Source organism: Arachis ipaensis, chromosome B6, assembly GCF_059453495.1.
Source record: "Arachis ipaensis isolate K30076 ecotype BB chromosome B6, ASM5945349v1, whole genome shotgun sequence".
In the NCBI taxonomy this organism is placed as follows: domain Eukaryota; kingdom Viridiplantae; phylum Streptophyta; class Magnoliopsida; order Fabales; family Fabaceae; genus Arachis; species Arachis ipaensis.
The window spans coordinates 146040549-146063076 of record NC_142441.1 but is presented as its reverse complement, the minus strand read 5'-3'; the positions used below and the strand labels follow the sequence as shown (position 1 = coordinate 146063076).

General features: G+C 32.4%; 2 protein-coding genes and 1 pseudogene across 5 annotated transcripts; all 3 read right to left on the bottom strand.

Moving 5' to 3' along the window:
• Positions 1–44: 44 nt before the first annotated feature.
• Positions 45–330, bottom strand: LOC148563065 (diphthamide biosynthesis protein 3 pseudogene; annotated as a pseudogene).
• A 6279-nt stretch (positions 331–6609) lies between these two features.
• LOC107605357 (uncharacterized protein At4g14100) lies at positions 6610–16496 on the bottom strand. Its single transcript, XM_016307218.3, has 2 exons — positions 15942–16496; positions 6610–6927 (listed from the first exon to the last, which is right to left on the bottom strand). The coding sequence occupies exons 1-2, from the start codon at positions 16405–16407 to the stop codon at positions 6815–6817; spliced, it is 579 nt and encodes a 192-aa protein (XP_016162704.1). The 5' UTR covers positions 16408–16496; the 3' UTR covers positions 6610–6814.
• A 760-nt stretch (positions 16497–17256) lies between these two features.
• On the bottom strand, positions 17257–21723 carry LOC107605355 (uncharacterized). 4 transcript variants are annotated; one of them, XM_016307217.3, is made up of 6 exons: positions 21508–21723; positions 21176–21293; positions 18889–19150; positions 18446–18533; positions 17549–17615; positions 17257–17423 (listed from the first exon to the last, which is right to left on the bottom strand). In XM_016307217.3, exons 3-6 carry the CDS (start codon positions 19100–19102, stop codon positions 17370–17372), a joined length of 423 nt encoding a protein of 140 aa, XP_016162703.1. In that variant the 5' UTR covers positions 19103–19150; positions 21176–21293; positions 21508–21723; the 3' UTR covers positions 17257–17369. The 4 variants fall into 4 exon arrangements, with proteins under 4 accessions (XP_016162703.1, XP_016162700.1, XP_088345369.1 ...); XM_016307214.3 differs by having other exon boundaries at positions 18889–19145; positions 21508–21644; XM_088489243.1 differs by having other exon boundaries at positions 21176–21634.
• Between the last annotated feature and the right edge of the window lie 805 nt (positions 21724–22528).

The following is a 22528-nucleotide window of genomic DNA, read 5'->3' as shown; positions in this document are numbered from 1 at the left end:
TAAGATTGTGAAACAAAACTCGAAAATTGTTGATTTATTTGTTGTTAACAATGGAACAAAAATTTGAGTAAAACAGAAGGTTGGAGAGATTTGTTGTTGCGATTGTGATCGGAGAAATCTTCGATGTTGTAGATGACGGTGATGTAGAGGGAGCAGCTAGGGCAGCGAGCGATTTCCTCGCCAAGCTTCAAATCGTCCTTGGTGATCTGAAAGAGGTCGCCGCAGGGGCAAGGGTACGTGTACGCTTGAAGCTCCGCGTTCCACTCCATGTCCTCGATCTCAACGTCGTTGTACGACATCGTTTCGTTTTGCCGCTTCTTCTTTCTTTGGACTTTCGGAACAACGAACAAGAAGAAGCCGAATAAGAGAGCACCGTGGAGATTCTGGTTCTCTTCTCTTCTCCTTTATAATTATTCAACCTAGTAATTCACAGATTAATTAACAATTATTTACCCCATAACAAGTTCACAGATTATTTAATAATTATTGTTAAAATAAAAATACCTGGCAATGAAGCATAGAATAGAGGTGGCGACGGAGGCAGGAACAGAGATGGTGCCGGCGACGGTGGAAGAGAGCTTCGCGACGGAGACAGGAGGCGAGCCCGGCGACTGTGCTTCCACTGCTGAGAGTCTGAGACGTTAGCTACACGAGCAGGAGTGAGGGACCGAGTGAGCTTCGAAGCCCCAACTTGCGACGGCGTCAGGACCAGTCCAGCGGCTGAATGAAAAGGGAGGGACTGATCTCGCCGGCATTGAGAGGAACGACCAGCTCGAGGGTGATGAGAGGGACGAGGGAGGGAGTGTGTGCTGCTGCTGCTGCGCCGTTGGAGACCTGGAGTGAGTGAGGGTTGGTAAGGGTTGGGGAGGTTACTGGTTAGTGGATCGTAATGCTAAACGGCTGCGTTTTCGCTTTTTTGGGCAAAATAAGAGAACCGGCCGGGTTCCAGTTCGGTTCGATCAACCGGTTGCTGGCCGTTCAGCAGTTCAACTTCGATTTTTATTTTTTGCGGTTTTAAAATATAACTGAACTGTAATTTTTAGGGATGTCAATAGGGCGGGGCGGGGCGGGGCGGGGATGCCTCCCTACTCCCCGTCCCCGCCCCCAGTATTAATCCCCGTTCCCGCGGGGAATAATTGTCCCCATCCCCGTTCTCTGCATTCCCCGCGTTCCCCATGTCCCTATGTTTAATATTTATATGGAAATTATAATAAAAAATATCAAAAAAATCAAAAAACAAACTACAAAATATTATTACAAACACACAAATATATCGTATCCAAGATTATAAATTTAGAAATATAACATAACAAATCATAGTCCATAAAATAAAATCTTGAGCAATAGGGTTAGTGTTTTTCAATGAGTGAATTACTAAAAAAAACCTATATTAGAAATAAAGTAAGGGTTATTAAGTAAGTTCAAAAATTCGGGGAATTATTGGGGATGGGGCGGGGATTCCCGCTCGGGTCCCCGCGCCTGTCTCGGGAGAATTTCGCTCCCTATCCCCATCCCTACGGAAAAAATTCTCCACCATTGGGGCCCCATTCGGAGCAGTCCCCGCAGAGATTCCAGCCTCCTGGAAATTATTGACACCCCTAGTAATTTTCATCGATTTTCGATTCAATCGATTCGAACCGGTTTTCATAACATTGTTTATAACAAAAAAATTAAGAATTAACATACACATTGTTTTTAATTTTTTTATTCTTATGAAATACAAGTTTTTTAGACTAAAATAAAAAAATATATTTTTAATCAATCATATAAATTTTTTATTAAATAATATAATTACAAAATTTGTCAGTATTAAATTATTATGAAAAAAATTATACGATTAAAACTAAATTTTAAAATTTATAAAAATATTTGTATTTAAATAACTTGTGAAAAATATAACTAAAATTAGTGTTTTAAAAAAATATTAAAAAAATTTAAATTTATAAAAAAATGAGGAAAAACTAATGAAGAGACTAATTTAGTGTACAACATTCAATTTTAAGGACTAAAATGAGTTTCTTAGTACAAAATTAGGGATCAATTTAATACATCTACAATGATGATATCGTAGATAACATGTGGACGAATAATATGTGACATATCATAAAATAGTGTTATAGCACATGACATAACATCCACGTCAACATGCTATATGTGTCACTAATAACCTTATATCGCTACACGTGACCAGGTGACACATGTCACTAAAAGGCCACGTCAGTTCATCCAGTGATAAACCCAAAAAAAATTAGCAGTGGAGACAAAAATATAATAAAATTTAGATATATATAAATATTTTTGTTGGCTTCCCACAATACCTAACAAATTAAGGACTAATTCATCGTGAATTTGAGTTCCATTTATGAGTCTGCAATTGGCCGACAATGAGTTGCTACACATACGAGACGGAATTCAAACTCCCAATACTTACTTAAGCGAAAGACTAAGCTGATCACTTGACAAATCTAAATTAGTTTAGATATATTTAAAATATTAAATTAGAACTATCTATACATATTGATAAGAACTAGAAATATACACACAATCACTTATTATAATATTTAAAATAATAAAAATATAATTTTATACGCACATTATAAAATTTAAAATAACAAAAAAAGTAATTTATAATGTCTTTCTTTTTATTTTTAACATGACTAAATATTATTTTTTTATATTTATTCTTAAACAATTATTTTATTTTTTATTATCTCATATTTAATTATCAAATCTACTTATTACAGCCTTTATGATATAAATAAATTTTTTAATCAAAATAATTACAGTATATTAATATATAAATAATATGTTTTTTTATCTTAAATAATTTTTAAAAAATACTAATAATTTAAGTTGTATTTAATTAAAATTTTAAATTTTAATTTAATTATTAATTCATTAGATAATATAAATTATTTTTTGAGTTTATTTATTTATTTTTATACTAAATTAAATTTAACAATATAATTATTATTATATGTTAAGTTTAACAAAATATTATTTTAACATAAAACACAAAAAAATTATTTATGTTTTATTTTAGGACAAATATAATATTGTTGAGCCATCGTGAGAAACTCTCAACCACTGGAAAGATTTTAGAGAAGAATCAAGTGAGAGAACATAAAATGAGAAGACACCACATTTAACTCAAAACCTTTAGGTAATAAGTTAATGTGTCTTTCATCTTATAAACTCCCCACTCTTTCTTATTTTTTTTAATATGAAACTAATTTCATACACTATATCTCACACTTACAATATTAATAAATATAACAAGTGGTATATATATATATATATATATATATATTAGTTTTTTTAAAAAGAATTTGTGGAAACAAATGTCTCTTTATTATTGATTGTGGATCTGTCCCTAAACGCAGAGGCGGAGCTTTATTAGGGCAATGGGGCCATGGCCCCCCAAATTTTTTATAAAAAAATTAGTAGTAGTTCTTCAAACAATAAAGAGTAATTGAGTTTGCTTAAATATTTTACTATAATTTAGAATAACTAGGTTCAATCTCTATCTCATACTTTTATTGCATAATAATTTTTAGTTTTAAAGTGAGTCTTTGTTGGCTTCACAACACATTAAAATTAAAAGATAAAATCAAATCATATCAAAAAAGTTATCTAACAAAAAAAAGATAAGAATAAAAAAATATTATCTAACAATCAAATCAAATATAAAAAGTTATCTAACAAAAAGAGATAAGAATAAAAAAAATCATCTAACAAAATAAATAATGATGAAAAATCAAAGAATTGATGTATTTTTTACGAGGAAGTCTAATATTTAAGAAGGAGAACATATAACTTCTACAATATCAACACTTGGAAATAGTTCTTCTACTTTAATGAATTACGAAGAAATTGAGATACAACTTTAAAAAATTCAAAGAGTTGCATCTGATGAGTTTGACCTTAATTCTTTGGAATGAGACCCTGAAAAACGGTTTTAAATTTGGCAATATCACCCAAACCAGAGAGATGAGGTTAGACGAGTTTATCTTAAATGGAGTTTATATTAAAAGTATTTTGACAATTATCCTCTATCTTGTAGAATTATTTATTTATTATCTTATTAGTAACAAACTTAAAGAATAATTATATTTATAAATTTTATTTGATATAAATATTAGGGATAAGTAATGTTTTGGTTCCTAACGTTGAGGGTCAGAATCGAAACCGTCCCCAACGTAATTTTGGATTTAAAATCATCCTTAACGTATTTTTTGTATTAAAATCGTTCTTTTTAATAAAATTTTTAATTTAATTCCTAAAATATCCCTACTTTAATAAAAAAATTATAAAATTAAAAAAAAGAAAAGAACGCGTTTGGGGGGAGAAGGAAATACTTTTTTTTGGGGGGGGGGGGCGAAAGGAAACGCGACGGGGGGAGGGGAGGGAGAGGGGAAAGGGAAAAGGAAGAGGGGGAAGGGGGGAGGGGACGGTGCCGGCGAAGCTTGAAGCTGCCGTCGCCGTCGCCGGAAGAAAGAAAAAAGGAGAGGGGCTTCGACGGGGGAGAAGAGAAAAGGGGAAAGAGAGAGGGAGCGTTGGTGGAGGGGAGGACCGTTCATGCATGCTTCTGCCGCCGTGGAGTGCGTCGCCGGGAAGAAGAGCCCAACACGAGGAGGGCGGCGCGCAAAGGAGAGAGAGAGAGAGAGGGATCCGAGGCTGAGCTGGTCCGCGCACGCTCCGTCACCGGTCCGCGGGTGATGGGTGGCCGAGGAGAGAGAGGGATCCGAGGGTGGAATGCGTCGCCGCCGCTGCTGATGGGTGGCCAAGCACCGGTGGTTTTATATCTGCTTCTTCTGCTTCTTCTGCTGCATCTGCTTCTGCAGCTACGGCTTCTGCATCTGCATCTTCTTCTTCTGCATCTGCTTCTATTTGAGTTTCTATTTCTGATTCTATGACTGCCTCTGCTTTTGTTTGTGTGACTGCTTCTGCTTCTAATTTTGATTTGTTGTTTTTTGATTTGGTTGTTGAATTTGGGTTGATTTGTTGAATTTCTCATTTCTGGATTTGTTGAATTTGGGTTGATTTGTTGAATTTCTGATTTCTAGATTTGTTGAATTTGTGTTGATTTTATTGATGTTGTTTTTCTTGGTGGTGGAGGTAAAGGTGCTAGTAGTAGTGGTGGGAGTAAAGATAATAGTGGTGGAGGTAAAGGTGCTGGTGGTGATGGTGGGAATAAAAGTGGCGGTGATGGTGAAGGTATAGGTGTTGATGGTAGTAAAGGACATTTTTGTCCAGAAAAATTAAAAGGACGATTTTAATACGAAAAAATATATTAAGGATGATTTTAAATCCAAAATTACGTTGGGGATAATTTTGATTCTGACCCTCAACGTTAGAAATCAAAATAATATTTATTCCTAAATATTATTATTAAATTTTTATGTTAAATTTTTGCTCCCAAAATTTTGTTTCAAATTTTGACACTGTCTAAACGTATCATTAATAGAAAAAGAGTTAGAGATTAACGTGATATAATTTTACTAATATTAGAAATATAATGAGTGTAATTGAAATTTTATAAATGATTTTAGCGTATGATGTGGTTGTCGAAGACAACTTTGGAGAGTTACTCCATTCAAATTAAAATTTTTAGTGTACATGTGGACTGCTCTAATTAACTATTTTCTATAGCATAATTAATCACCATGCCTCTAATGACTATATGGTACCTTTGAAACGTTTCTTATAGTATAAACTATGTTTAAAAGGAAAATTGAGATGGAGATTGAGATTGAAAAATAAAAATTAAAAAATAGAGATAAAATTAAGTTTTAGTATTATATTTGATATAAAATGTATTAAATTGAGTTATATTTTGATATTATATTTAATTTAAGATAACTATAAAAATTAAAAGATAAATTTAAATGAGAATATTTAAAAAAATTAAAATTTTTATTTTTATTTTTTAAAATCTTAATATTTTATATTTTTATTTTTTAAAAATATTTAAAAAATAAAATTTTATATTCAATATCTAACCAATAAATATAATACTAAATTCTAATTCTCAAATTTCAGTTTTTAAAAATAAACGCTACCTAAAACGAAGTTATTCATTGCTCGGTGTAGTTAGCATATCGCATAAGTTATACGTCATGATTTTTTATATATATTTTTATAATTTCATTAGATAATTAACAAAAATATAATCCACAATAAATTAACAACTATTTTTAAATTGTATTTTATATTAATTAATTATTATTAATTAATAATTATTTAAATTTTATTTTTTTAAAAATATAAAATTATTAATTATTAATTATAATTATTTAAAATTGAATAATTAAAAGTTATTTACCTATATTTTTCATATTTTTATGGATAGTGTTTTGTTAACGGTAAAACTTTGGAGGTAAGTGAAGTAACACTAACCAAGAGTCATGTCTATTTATATTTAGACATTGTCTCCGAAATAAAAATATAAAAATAATGAATTTAGATATTTATTTGAACAGTTTTTTCTTTTTAAAAATAGAGATCAAATATTTACATCTATCTATCCCTTTATTTTTTTTAGGTGAAAATTCAGGTAAAGTCGACTTCACGTAAAGTTGATATTTAAAAACTGTTAGATGATTTGACTGATTTGACTAAATTTTCATCCAATAATTTTCAAGTATCAATTTCATGTGAAGTCGACTTGACATGAGTTCCTACCATTTTTTTTTACCTCTTATTTATATTTTAGAAAAAAGAAACAGCATTGACATACAATATAAAATCATTAGAAGAAAAAACAGCAACGCATGATAGTGAATATCACGTGTTGGCACCGTGCATGTACTAGCTATAGCGGAGATGCCTGCAGGCCTTGATTGAAACAATACACGGGTGCCTGGGTCACCGATGAATCCGGCAAAACAGCACCAACCTCAAACGTCATCACGTGTATCGATATTCCTGAAAAACGACGTCAACACCGCCAATTATAACTAGGCTCATTTTATTATCATGGAAATATTCTTAATATAAAGATAATACTTAAAATCTTAATATATATTGTATTCATTATGTTACATGATTAATAGCTAGTAGCTACTGCACACTTAGTTGAGAGTCAATTATGATAAATTAAGTTAGTTGAGCTAGTTTGTTAGTTTGTTAGAGTTTTGACCCATAACTTATGCATCAAATAAACTTTAGAGTAAATAATTATTTTAACATCCAAAAATTTTGATTGACAAAATGATATCTAAAAAATATTAATAATAAAATAAGTAAATAACCTTTAAAAATGGATCCGATTTTCTCTAAAAGTATAGTCACTTTAGAAAAAATATACTATTAATCACCTTTGAAAATTAAAATAGTAAAACTTACAAATAATAAATATTACAAATTCAAAAGTAATTAAAGTACCACCTTATTATTTTACTAACATTGTCACTTTTGAGAATTTTTTTTTCAAAAATTATATTTTTTGCGACAAACTGATTCAAACGTTAAGTCAATGATTAATTTATTTAGTCAATTGGTAAAATTTACATAAAAATATTAATTTATCTTTATCTTTTCTTATAAAATTACAAATTTATCCATACATTCTTCGATCACCATTACTTACTATTAGCATTAGGGGTGGCGAGCCGGTCCGCCTAAACCGCCCCTCTCCGCCTAGGCCCACGCCACAAACGGGACAGGCCGGCCCGCCCAGCCAATTAAAATAGGTTCAAAATGCTAGTCCGCGCCTGCTTTATGGCGGATTGGCGAGCCGGCGGATTAGCCCGTTTGATTTTTTTTTTGAAAAATAAAATTTATTAAAATTAATTAAAAAATAATTAAAATTTTAAATACAAATAAAAAATAGTCAAATTATAATATGATTTTTTACTATTTTTTTTTAATTTTTAACTTCAATAAAATTGTTTAAAATAATATTTGTCAATAGAACCATCTTTATTTTAAAAAATAAGTCACATAATTTGAATATATATACAAAATTGTAAAATAAAATAAATAAAGTTAATAACTAAAAGAAGAATAAAAACAAAAAAAGTATTTGAAAATTATATAATTATTAATTTTGTAGCAATAATTGCTCTTGTATTTAATAAAAAATAAAATAAAAGCCTTTGGTCCGACGGGCCAACCTGACCCGCCAAAAATTCGCAAATTTGGGTGGTGTGAGTTTGACAGATTTTTTTTATTTGGCAGGTTTCAAATCATAGTCCAACCCACCCTTTTTAACGAGTTTGACGGATTCGACCCGTTTTGCCACCCCTACTTACTATTATCTCCCTTCATTCGCCCACTATCCCTATTCCAAATATGTGTAACAGTACCTCCTCTTTTTGTTCTTGTCACCCCCACTTCCACTACCATCATGATAACCAATTCAGTTTTTTAGTTTTTCACTGCCTCAACTCCATCCTCCTCAAGCGCGCGCGCTCTCTCTCTCTTACACACAAATCAAACTAATTTGTGAGATGTGATAAAGATAAATTCTGACTTCTAAGAATGGAAATTAGGGATTTTACTTCTTTTGTTTTATATATTTTTTTCTTCTTTACTAGAGTGTTCAAAGGAAGGAAAGAGTTGCTAGATGTTTTTGGCGGCGCCATAATCCAGAGTCTAGAGGAAGTTGCTAGGTGTCGCAGTGACTAGCGGCGTCGGTTCTCGACGGCGACGTCAGATTCGAGCAAGGGATGACAGGAGAACTGGAGAAGGCGATGACAGGAGAACTGGAGAGGGAGAGGGGAGGAGAACTGGTGTTGGAGGGGCAATGACAAGCAGGTGTCCTTTCGATGATGGAGCACGATGAAGGGGCGACATCTCTCTCTCCTTTGTCTCCTTTTTTGATGCTCTCTTTGTGTCTCTATCTCTGTTTCAATCTCCTCAATCGTTTTCTCTATCTCTATTTCTACCTCCTCTCCTCAATGATTTTAATATGTTATTGTTGATGATGATTTTAGGTGTATGCGGAGATAAATGTGTTAAGAGTTTGATGTTTCACGATAGAGGTTAGAGTTGGTGAGAGATAGCAGCAGTGGGTGGAGTGTAATAGTGCTGGTAGTGATGATGATGGTGATACCAGTGAGTGAGGCCAGTGATATAGGATGATGGCCGAGGAATGAGGATAATGGAGATGAGATTATGATAATAGAGGGGGTAAATTTGTAATTTTATAAAAAAATTAATTATTAATAAATTAACCATTGACTTAACGTTTGGATAATTTTATCAAATATAATATATTCTTTAGGGGTCATTTTATCGTTAATATTTTTTGAATATCATTTTGTTAAAATTACAATTTTACGAGTGCTAAAATGACTATTTACTCTAAGTTTTATAATTGCATTATAAGTATTGACGTGTACCCCAACAAACTCGGCAACTATACCACTAACGTAACAGACCTAATAATTCGGGTTTAACGGCACAAACTTGATCACGATTCTGTGCAAGTCAAAGATACCATCAACGGCACTCACCAAGAATATCGGAACAAACGGACCGAAACTAACACACCATTCGCTTATAAATCCAAGCCAAATAGTCCATGAACACACAGGTTATAGAGCTCACTCTAATTCATTACTTTCACTTCTTATAACTCACACACTTACTTGAGCGTCGGAGTGCTTTTTGCAGGTGCTCCCGCCTTCGTGTTTCAGAGTGCCGAGGTCTATTCACAGCGCAGTCCCTGGACGACGTATAGCTCCGCTCAGGAACCAAGTAACAGTCCAGGAAGCCACACACCTCGGCTCGTTCAGGACGAAACATTTGGCGTCCACCGTGGGGTCCGAGAGTAAATCTTACCCCATTATTTCTTATATACTGCACATTGTGTTTCTCTTTTGCGCATGGTTTCTCAACCTTTCAATATGGCCGATAACGGAGTTCACCAACTCACTCAGGCTGAGCTTATAGCCCAGATGGCCGAGCTACAAGCAGAAGTTTGAAGACTCGCTGAATTGTCCACCCAAAACAACGCCAGTAAACATGAGGAAAACAGTTCCAAAGGACCAGCCAAAGGCAACGCAGACCTTCTAAGCGTCAACCCACCAAAAGAGAAGCTGACCTTAGATAACCCATTCTCGGAGGAAATCACCAACTACCAGATGCCAAAGAACTTCACACTACCTTCCTTGCTCGAGCCATATAAGGGGATTGGTGACCCATGGGCTCATATTAAGAAATTTCAGTCTATGATGTTTTTCAATGGCCCTAACAATGAGCCTGTACTTTGCAGAGCTTTTCCTACTTACCTTGACGGCGCTGCGCTGCTTTGGTTTTCAAAATTACCTGCAGGTTCAATCTCTTCCTTTGAAGAACTGGCAAAGTCCTTCATCGACTACTTCGCGGCAGCACGAATATACGTGCATGGATCAGATTATCTCGGCACCATCCGCCAAGGTCCCCAAGAAAGCTTGAAAGACTACCTAACCAGATTTGCAGAAGCAACCATGGAGATACCCAATCTGGACCCCGCTATCCACCTACATGCCCTGAAGGCCGGTCTCCGACCCGGAAAACACAGGAGAGACGCATTAATCGCAGCACGCCAAGCGAGACAGAAAATCCCTTGACTCCCTTTTACCACTGAAACAAACTAGGCCCAACAACCCAAACCCAACCCAAACAAAAAAACAAAGAAAAGCCCGGTTGAACAAAGCTTGCCTGCCACTTAAAGCACAGAGACAGACAAGCTTGGAGGCTATGACGTGTACCCCAACAAACTCGACAACTATACCACTAATGTAACCGACCTAATAATCCGGGTTTAACGGCACAAACTTGATCACGATTCTGTGCAAGTCAAAGATACCATCAACGGCACTCACCAAGAATATCAGAACAAACGGACCGAAATTAACACACCATTCGCCTATAAAGCCAAGCCAAATAGTCCATGAACACACAGGTTACAGAGCTCACTCTAATTCATTACTTTCACTTCTTATAACTCACACACTTACTTGAACGTTGGAGTGCTTTTTGCAGGTGCTCCCGCCTTCGTGTTTCAGAGTGCCGAGGTCTATTCACAGCGCAGTCCCTGGACGACGTATAGCTCCGCTCAAGAACAAAGTAACAGTCCAAGAAGCCACACACCTCGGCTCGTTCAGGACGAAACAAGTATATATTAGACAACACCTTAGTAGTTAGTAGTTAGTTGGTTCATTTCCATTTTAAGAAGCTAATGCACAATGTTTTTTTTCTCTTTCTTCAAAATTGATTTCATTTCTCTCTTTTTCTTTTTTTTTCTTTTATCTGAAACCTCCTCCTTGTTTTCCACTCATTTTTTATATTCTTTAGTTCATTACAAAAAAATTGTTAATGACCATTGAATTTATCATCAAATTTACTGTCCGATTTTGGTACACAGTTTCGTCAAATTTTACATAAAATTGTTATAATAATTTGCTTGGCCAAAATATTACCGTCAGATTTAATCACTCATCCCAAAATTCGATGGTAAATTTTGGCACGGAACGAAAATTTGATTGCGCCAACATTGATGGCCACTGCAACCCTCCTCAACGCAGCCTTTCCTTGGTTGTCGCCGCATTCTAGAATGTAGCCATCGTTGTTGTGGGAGTTTTCGATCACAACTCGCCACGTTTCCACCCCCGTTATCACTGTGCTGTCGCCGTTGGCAGTCACCACTGCGTCACCATCATTGCCACCGAGATCCACCGCGCCAGAGGGTGACCAGTTTCTCCATTTTTTTACCTTTTCAAAAGAGAAAAATCCTAAATCCTATTTCACTCAAACAGATTCCACTCTTTACCCCCATTCACTGCTACACCACCCCACCACCGCGCCGCCACTCAACCATAGGTAAATTTTCATTGAATTTTTCTTTTTACAGTTTTTTATTTTAAGGCATTATTATAACTTTTATTTAATTTTTTATGAAATGTGTAGTTAGGATTTTAATGTATCGTTTGTTAGATTAATTAGTCTAATTGAAAATTAAATAAGGTTAGGTTAGGTTAGTTTTAAATTAAAGTAATTAATTAGATAAATTAGTTTTTAATTTTTTTATTAATTTAGGATTTTATTAAAATTTTTATTAATTTTTTATTAAATTTTTTATGAGATGTGTGATTTGGGTTATATTGTATTGTTTGTTAGACTAATTTAGTATAATTAAAAATTAAACAAGGTTAGGTTAGGTAAATTTATAAATTAAAGTAATTATTTAGATAAATTAGTGTTTTTTTGTTAATTTAGAATTTTATTAAAATTGTTATTAGATAAGGTTAAATTTAGTTTACGGTTGAAGTTAGAATAATTTAGGGTTAAATTTAGGTAAAGTAAGTTAATTTAGTGTTAACTAAGATTTTGAATTAATGTTAAGTAGTTAATTATGTAGATTTACGGTTGACAACTTATTGGATTAGTTTAGAATAATTGGGTTCATTAATTTTTATTAGTATTTTTAAAAATTTTATTAATTTTGTTTATTAGGTTTTAATTTTTACTAACTTCGTGTCTGTTTTAAGATTTTTTTTTGGTTTGAATGTTGTGTAGTGTTATCATAGATTGTTCGTGCTGCTTATATAGGTGGTTGTTTGTGTTATACTGAAATTTGTTTTCTATTTCTAGACATGTTAAATTGTTTAAGCTTTACTTAGACTAACTTTTTTAGGATAAAGTTTTAGAACAAAAATGGGAAAGGTTGCCTATGATACTTTTTCGAAACTCTTGTTTGCTGAAAAATTATGGAGTAATAAAGGGTGCGCACTAGAATGACTAAAATTTTATATTTGCTTGAATGTTTATTTGCTTAATATATGCTTGCAGTTGTTTAAATTATTAAAACTGAGAAATTTTTGTGGTAAAGATTCTTGAATTAAGAAAAAATTCTGCCGAATTGTTGTTATAATTGTTTAAGACATGTTTAGTTTCAAAAAGTTCAAAATTACATTCGGTGGAGGTCGTTAATTATAGCTAAAACTTTGCTGAAATTTCTGAAAGAATTTAAAAGATGTGGTAGTTGTTTGTTTTAATATATGCTTGCAATGATTTTAACTATGAAAATTGAGAAATTTTTTTGTGAAGATATATGAATTAAGAAAAAATTCTGCCGAAATTTCGTTAAAATTATTTAGGATATATTTGGTATTTAAAAGATAAAAATTACATTTGGTGGAGATCGTTGATTATAGCCGAAATTCCTAAAAAAAATTAATAATTAAGTTGTATTGTTTGTTAAATTTCTAGGTTGTTTGTAGTAAAATGATTCTAAATCATCACTTTTGGATGTATGATAGGGAGAATGGCAAATGAGGGGAATAAAACTTGAGTTTTTTGAGGGGTTGATCAATTTGTTTCGTATGTGTTCAACATAAAATTTTATAGGTCTCAATGGGTATCTAGGTATCCATGTTATAAGTGGTGGCTGATCAAGTGGCTAGAAGCTTTGGATATAACCATGCACCTTTATTGTAATGGGTTCAAGAATGGGTATTGGGTGTGGACTGAATACAGAGAAGTTGATGAGCAGGAAATCAATCGGTCTGTACCTATTGCCAATTGGGACGAGAGTCGGTCAAAAAAGGTTAACCAACTTAGTTAGAGAAGCAAATATGGAAGATGTGAATTGGGAGGGTAACTAGTAGAGAGGCAATGAGATGGTCTTTAATACAGTTTGAGTTCAAGATACGGAAAGTGTCGAGAAATAGCATAACCTGGATGCGGCTATATTTTATCATCTGTTAGAGTCTGCCGTACAACTGCTAATTGATGGTTGTGTTCACTTTAAGTTAGTTGCCTATGTCCGAATGATGAGTATTAAGTCCGAGTCAACCACAACCAAGATTCATTTAATAAGTGAGCCATCCTTTGTAATGAATTAGTACTAGTTGGAACCTCTGGGATCCTTCATAACCATTATGAGGCAAAGAAGCTTGCTTTGAAGCTAGGAGTAAATTCGGTAAAAATTGATTGTTGCACGAATGATTGCATATTTTATTATAAGAGGGATGTAGAACTCACCGCTTGCAAATTTTGCAAGACACCGAGGGATCAAGCAGGGAGAGAAGATCGGTAAACGTAATATAACATACTATCATATCTATAGTTATCTTAACATTCACATTGAATGTGTTAGGATTTATACACCCAAAACTTTGAGTCCGTGACACAGCAATCTTAGCATACGGCAGACGATGACAATGCCTCGAACATATTTGTGATGGATCCTGATGTCGTGTGGCACCAGACCATATCCGAGCCGTAGAAGAACTGCATCTTTAGAGTGGATGTCCACCTTCAGGCTTCCTCCACGTTGGCCACCAGCACTATAGGATCAGAGTCACCAACTCCATTTGTCTGAGGAGAGGTACAATGATATCCTAGCACGCAGAGTAGAGAGGGATGCTTGGGATGCGGAAGTGGGGTCCTTGAGGTATGTGCTTAAATAGGAGCTGGGGCACATACGATGCATGCAGCAGCCGATGGCGGTCTACTATAAATAGATGCGCGCAGGGACAACGATGTTGGGGGGTGACTCCTCATCTCCACTTGCATTAGCACGGACACTAGCACTCATAGTGCTGCCGCATCAGAACCAACAGCGAGACCATCAGGTGGAGGAGGACGACGACAATTACAAGGACTCGTAGGATTTAGTGTTTTTTTATGTAGTTTGACATTATTATCCATTTGGATTATATTGTAATTTTTATTTTAATTAAATATATTTATTTTTTATTAATTTTTAATTTGAATATTAGTTATCACAATATTATTTAGTTTTTATCAAGTTATAGTTTTGATAATCATAGCTAAAAAATATTAAATAAAATTTTTTTATTGAAAAATATTACCGTTGAATTTTGTATGGAATAAATTTAACGGTATTTTAATTTATTTTTTAGTATTATTTTATTACATAATATTACCGTCGAAATTTCAAAAAAAAATCGACAATAACTAAAGCACAAAAATTTTAAATGGCACCAAATTTAACGTCAAATTTTGTCTAACAATAGTAATGAATAAAAATGGTCATCTTAAAAGAAATTATTGTAAAAAAATTCCAACAATAATTAGCTTTGGATTCTTAAAATTCGCCAATAAATAATTACCGGCAATATTTACATTGTCAAATTTCATCCAACGATGTCACCAAAAAAAAAATTTCATCCGACAATGACATTATTACCATTAGATTTTTTTAAAAATTTTACCGATAAATCTGACGATTTTAAACTTTTTGATAATGGTTTTTTTCTCCCTTCTTTCTCTTTTCTTTAATCTAAAGATTACATACTAAAATTGATGAGAGTTGCTTCACCTTTAAGTCACAGTTCTTTAACAAATTAGTTTAAGAAAAAATGTCTCAACTATCATCTATTACTAGTTGAAAATAACAATAAAAATTGGTCCTTCAAAATTTATTAATGATTAAATTCTTCATTTTAAAAAATGAATTAAGTTAATTGTTTCTTTAGTAATCTGCGTGGCATACTTTTAGACAAAAGGGACATGATCGATAATTAAAGTAAAAATTTACATTGTTTTTTATATAAAATTAATAATTAAAAATATTAAATAATTTAATATATTTATTAAATTAATATTTAATTATTTTTAACCATACTAAATATATATTAAAATTAATTATCAAACCCAGTTATTAATATAAAATATATATTAAAATATAAATATATATTAAAAATAAATTAAATAATATATATATTTATACATAAATATATTAGTAACTAATTATAATGTATAAATAATAATTTTTTTTAACTACGAATTTGATATAAAGATAATGCATCTGAGTTTTTATCTTTAATTAATTTGGTCTTTCAGAACTAAATTGAACACAAATGGTTAAAATGTGTGATCTAGAAGTTGAATTAACTAATGGTCGATATTGTCTAGCATAGTAGCATGTTATCTTGGTCCTAAAATAAAATGTAACGAAAAGTAAAAGAATGAATAACACATACCGTCATAGAAATCCATGCGAACAGGGATGTTGGAAAGGACATCCTCGTAGTACCAAATGAAGTCAATCTTCTCCCAAACATTACAAAGGATGCCATCAGTGACCTGGGTTCCAAGATAAACAGAACCATCAACCATGAAATCAGGCCTGGGAATCCCAACCTCGAAATCCTCCACCCTGCAGGTTCCGTTAGGCCCCAAAGTGTAGTAGAACGTGGTGCCATTGTTCCACTCGATGTCGTACAACACATCACTTAACTGTCTCTGGAATATGTTCACGTTGCGTCCCTTTGGCCAGTCGTACCACAGGTCACTCAGTTGGAGCCGCGTGCTGCTCAGGTTCATGTACAGCAGCGCGTGGAATTGCTCCGGCCATGGTGTAGGACTTGGGATTGGGCTTGGGCTTGTAAAACTGGTCCACAGGAGGGTAAGTATTAGACAATTTGTGCAGAGTTTGATCAGCTTCATTTCCGTTTTGTCCCCACGACCCCCCCTTATGGTTTGTGTTTGTGTTTAAAGAAGAACAAGCTAAAGGCTGTTGAGGATAACTGCCATATTGAGTTGAGTGGTTGTAAAAAATAGACTAATGAACACAGCTTGATTGGTCGAGTAGTCAACACACTCATTCATTTAAGTAAGTATTAGAAGTTCAAATTATGTCTTGTGTATGTAACAATCCCTTGGTCACCCTTAAATGGAATTTAGACAGCGAATAATTAGTTCTTGACATGTCGAACTAAAAAATATCATGGGCAAAAAAAACACCTAACAAATAACAATAAAAATGTAGATAATTTTAAATTTCTCTATAAAATTTATACCTTATTAATTTAGCTCTTGAAGAATTAACACCTTTAACATCTATTTCATCAATTCTCCTAATTAGATGTTTTTTTTTTGTTTTTTCCATACAAAAATATTTAAAAAAGAATATAAAATCAATTCAACTAGTTTAACATTAATTTACATTCTTAATTTGTTTCTTATTTTATATTTTTTAATTACTACTAAAATAATTAAAAAATATTAAATATAATAAATGTATACATGTGTGACTACGTAAATACACAAGTGACAAAACTGTGTAATTTGACTTTTGAGTACTCAGGAAAAATACACGTCGTCTTCTAAATATACGACAAGTGAATACACAAATACAATGACTCGGCGATGATTTGTCTTTCTAAATATTCACCTAGTCAGGTTTTGCTTGGCACCGTTGCTATGCTATCATCGTCATTTCAAGCTCGAAAAAATTTACAAGAAAAGAGAAACCAGATAATTTGCAGTAGGAATTTAATCAATGGACATTATAAATTAATTTAATCTAATTCATTTAGAATAGAAGCCTCATAAAGGGAGTAACAATAGCTTGCAAACAGTTACACCATTCACAACAATTCTCTTGTTTTAAAAAAAAAGATCCTTGGTCAGTCATATAGACCCTCTTGCTCCCAAATATCAACAAGAAAGTCAACCATTTCCTGACACCAAAATAATCAATTAAGGATATGACACAAAATGAAAACCTTGTTCTTTAAGCAGTCACTTTACTTTGAATTAATACTGTAAGAGAAGAATGTAAATAGATGAAGCAGCAGGTGCTTACTCTCAGAGGGATTGGTTGAGGAAAGTGTTTGTTGTTTCCGAGAAGGTTGTCGTAGGTGGCGTTCGAACTGTGGAAAATAAACTCAGAATTAGAGATTGACATAAACTTCAAAGGAGTAACCGTGGAGTGAATGCTAACTTTCTGTCTGTTTACCAGTCTCTTCATATATCAAGAGTGCTTATGCATGAGATCAACAGTCAAATTTTTGTCCTTGCAAAATTTGTGATTTTTCTATTTTACTTTCTGTAATATTTTTGTTTTGGTCTTAGTTCAGAAAAATTAGGAATCTTCGGTTTTGGTCCTTGCAGTTAGTTTGTCTCTGTTAGATGCTGACATGGCAAACCAGATGCGGCATGCTAGAATTGGATATCCGTCTAGCACACCAACATTTAACAAAGAGAACCTAAAGGCAAGGACCAAAGCCAGACATTTTAATTTTCCTTGACCAACAGAAACACAAATACAAGAACAAAACACAATTTTACAGAGCAAAACAAATTAATTTAACCCTTTTAAATTGACAAATATTGACAAATACAAAGGGCATTCTCTTAAATTAAGACTTCAACCATATAGATAGGAGACATTTGGTAAAAAGATGGCTATCAGCTAAAGCATACCCAACAAAATAATAATCTTGTCAGCATGGATGGGTGCTTCTTCCATGAAATTTTTTAAAAACGGATTCATAAACTAGTTCCCAAAGAGGACAATGATCACTAGTTTATGTAAACTAGCAGATTATACTTTGAAGCAAGTAGTCAAAGATACCAAACATAACTCCCTTTGAATATGGATGAAAGGGAAATAGGGAATGCTACCATTTCCTTTGTAAGATGTTTGATATTACAGCCCAATACTAACTCCTCACTTAAGGAAGCTAATATATAGATATACCTTATTCTCGGTTCTCGAACTTCCTTCTGACTCTCGGAGATTTTATTCCCAACCCATTGCTGTCTTATCTGATGCCAGAGAAGAAGACCTGCACAGGTGAAACTTCTTTGTCATTAAAAATAACTAGTATGGTTGATATGCAAGAATATGTTTAGAAAAAATAAAAAAATATATAAATAAGACATCGGAAAACATATGAAACAAAAATAAAGAACTACATACATAGAAGCAAGAATTTTTACTCCTACACAAAGATGGGAAAAACTATGTTTTTCAATGTCTTTTTCAAAAGGGGAATATGAAGCAAATGATAGCCGCTCATGACAGTATGATAATTCAAATGAGGCTCTCACAGAGAAAGTGGGTACCAATAGAATATATGCATACTTTGATAAAAGTTTAATAGTTAATACTGTCAAATGAAGCAACAGATGAAAACTTGCCATGGTTGACAAATTCAGCCGGACCAATTTCACTCCCGGTACTACTTTGAGGATCAGAAGGATTATTTGACATTACGATCGATGAGATGCTTCTCTGGGACTGTGCAGCACTATTATCCATTTCAAAAGTGCTGCTGCTCCAGATATCTTCTGTTCTGTTGTCTTTATTTACTGTTTGACCTTGAGTTCTTAGTCCTTTAGATGGCTCATCCATTGGAATAGTTACTGAAGGTTTTGTGAAGCATCCAAGGCAACCTCTGCTCTGTTACAAAGCAGATTCAACCAAAAGTATGATTAACACCAACTAATAACTATACTTAGTTTTTTCGGTGTTGAATTAGAACATGATGTTAATGATACAGCAATGCAGGTACCAGTTACAACTCAAATTGAATAACACAACCTGGCATGATAGCTTCACTATATTTGCAGCACTTCCGAATAGATCCACAGAAAAGGTATCCCTTAAGCAGAAACTAAAATAAAGAGAAATGTAATTGCCTAGTCTGTTTGTAAGTTTGTTGAATCCTTATACTAGATAAAAATTTTCAATGAGGTCCTTGCTAACTGTTTTTTGTTAAAAAAAAAATGAAATATTCTTAGAATATTCTTTTCGTGTTTGATGTAGGATGAATTGTGGAATATTCTAAGATTGCTTTTTCTAAAAGAGTAGAGGATCTATTTAAAAACTTTTATCTAATATAGAGAGCCAATCATTAAACTGTAAGGACCTAATTAAAAATTTAGTAAAACTATAGGAATCAACAGAGTAATTAAACGTTCTTGATATTAATCAATTGACTAGGCTAATACCACATGCATTATTATGAGAACAACCTCTAAAATGCACCATTAAAACTAAGAGACCTCCTTAACAATTATTCTCTTTAAGGTTTTGAACTAGGAACTTCAATATTCTTCTTGAAAATGCAACTCGCCTACTATAGTTTGTTTGAAAAAAATACAAACTATTGGTATTAAAAAATTTATTTGTTTGAATCAGTCAATTCAATCCATATTTCAGTTACAGAAGATTATCTGTTTGATTATAACCATGCATTAAAGGTTAAACAGTACATACTTTGATTAGTGTTGAATAATGCCATGGCAAAAAAGAAACTAAAGTTAAACACGCGTGCACAAATCATTTTGTGCATAGATTACCACTGGAATTTATAAACATATACAACAAAAATCTAACAAATCCAATTGTTGTAATTGATATACACATATAAGAAGTATTTGTAATAGAAAGTTATGCAGTAAAGTATCCCAAAACTTACAACATAATCTCCACTTATTCGAATTTTTATTACCCAATTACCAAACCTTGAATTTAAACACCGAAACACAAATCAATTAAATCTATTATAAATGAGATAAACCAAGCCTAAGGGACCTGAACTATTCAAGTTTCTTGACACTTAAATCCTTCTACTCTTCTCATATTAATTAAAAAGAAAAAAGAAATCCACCATTTACCTTAACAATAAATTTCCTGAAATCAAAATTAGCATATAATCGACTCTCACTTACACAGAAAACCCCCTTGCATTTGAGCTTTAACTTTTCCATAGAAGAAAGCAAGAGAACGCGAAAACAGGCACAACAAAACAGTAAAAATGACCAGCACGGTTTCTTCCCAGAGCATACACCAAAATGTGCTAAAAAGCAACATCTAGAATACATACCTCCCTATAAAACCCTATAGAGGAAGCAAAATCTATCTATATATCTTAATGGAAAACTTCCAAAGAATCCAATGAAAGAATGACAAACAATAAAGCCTTATCAAGGGTTAACCCTGTTCACTACATCTTATTTATTATGCTTGCTTGGAAACAAAGCAAGTACAAGCAAAGATTCCCAAACATGATTAGAAAAACACAACAAAACTATAGAAAAAATATTACGACCTTAACTTGCCTAGAAAGGTATTTGATATGAAAAATAATAAAACTTTCAAATTAATAGATTGTAGTCTCTTGAAATTCCAGAACTACAGCATCACATCAACTAAGATAACTACTGATTTTGGATCTTTCCTACCCTAAACCCTAAACACAAAAATTCAAAAACTCACTTGGCTGATTATTCACTTGCACAGATAGCTAAAAGGACTGAAACTATACTAATAAATAACAATTCTATATTAAATTAGAAAAGAAAAAGCATTTCAGTTCAGATTAACAAGAACGGTATATGCGAGATTCAAATGGAAATCGAGGTTTTTGTTTTTTCCATCTACCAAACAAATAGAAGCAGAAAAAAAGAGCATAGAACTCACCCCATATACGCAAGAATTTGACAAAACCAAGGTGGAAAGTATCTACAGAATTGCATTTACAAGTCAAAGAAGAGATTTTCCAGCTAAAATTCTGAATCGCCGAAGAGAATTTAATACCCTGCAATCACAATAACAATAATAAAAAAAAATTAAACATAAAAATATAAATAAATAAATAAAAAGCAGAGAATTTCCTGGACTTTAATAAAGAAAAGAAATGGAGGTGGAGTGGGGGGACAAAAAGCAATGAAATATTCGAATTGTTTGGTTCTCCAATGTATAAATAAAAATATTGGCATGTTTTGGTTTCAGAAAATTATTGTAACGGAAACCTGAAAGATGACATTTTTTATTTTTCAAATCTGGGGACAAAAATTTAATCCTTTTTGGTTGGAAATAGCAGCGCAATCGATTTTTTGTCAATCGTATTATGCTGATTTTGGAGAAAGAAATGGGGTTTGGTTTGGGATGATTGGATGAAAATAATAAAAAAAAGAGCTGAGAAAGAGAGAGCGAGACTGGGAGAGTTCGGGTCGGTTGGCGCCTCCGGGTAGCGGATTTTTAATAAATAAAATAAATAAACAAAAAAATAAAACAAATATTTTTTTTTTTCCAAAATAGAGTGGTTATTTCACTGAGTTGCTTAAGCAAATGTCAAGATGTGCTTAAACACATCCAAATAACATTCAGTGTCGTTAAATATTTATAATTTTTTAAGAAAGAAGTATTAAATAAGTTATTAAAATTTACCATTGTAATCTTTTCAATTTTTTTTAATAATTTTGGTGATTAAATAAAATTAAAAAAACAATAAAAAAATAGAAGGTCTCTTAATATAATAATTAAACTCAGTTCAGATATAATAATTAAACTTAACTTGATTTAACTGATTTAACTAAGTTATTTGGTCAGTTATTCGATTATCTATTTGAGTCGAACAATTTTTTAAATCGCTCTTACATTAAATTTAGTAGAATCTGTCTTAATCTGATCGATTTTTATAGAAATCCAATAACTTGGCCGATTTTTAAAATCTAGATTTAGACAAATTTATTTAAAATAAAAAATATAAACAAGATTATTTAATCTCAAAATTTTAAAACTGTATTTAAAAAGAAGACTAAGACTGAAAAATAAAATTAAAAGACTAAAATTGGTTTAAATTTTTATATTGTATGAAATGTAAAATATATTAAATTATGTTTGATTTTAGATAAATATAAAAATTAAAAAATAAATTTAAAATTTAATAAATTGAATAAAAATATTTCTAAAAAAAGATATTACAAAAATTTTATTTTTTATTTCTAAAAATTTTAATTATCCGTATCTCCAAAAAATATTAAAATTTAA

Bases quoted from the DNA above. Each gene is read 5' to 3' on its own strand.
- LOC107605357 (XM_016307218.3), bottom strand. From the start codon at position 16,407: ATGAAGCTGATCAAACTCTGCACAAATTGTCTAATACTTACCCTCCTG. The intron at 6,928-15,941 runs GTATGTGTTATT...GTCGTTTTTCAG, and splicing joins TCGCATGGATTTCTATGACG to GAATATCGATACACGTGATG.
- LOC107605355 (XM_021105167.2), bottom strand. From the start codon at position 20,577: ATGTATTCTAGATGTTGCTTTTTAGCACATTTTGGTGTATGCTCTGGG. The intron at 19,151-20,424 runs GTAAGTGAGAGT...GCTTTGTAACAG, and splicing joins AATGCAAGGGGGTTTTCTGT to AGCAGAGGTTGCCTTGGATG. The intron at 17,424-17,548 runs GTAAGCACCTGC...TTTTGGTGTCAG, and splicing joins CTCAACCAATCCCTCTGAGA to GAAATGGTTGACTTTCTTGT.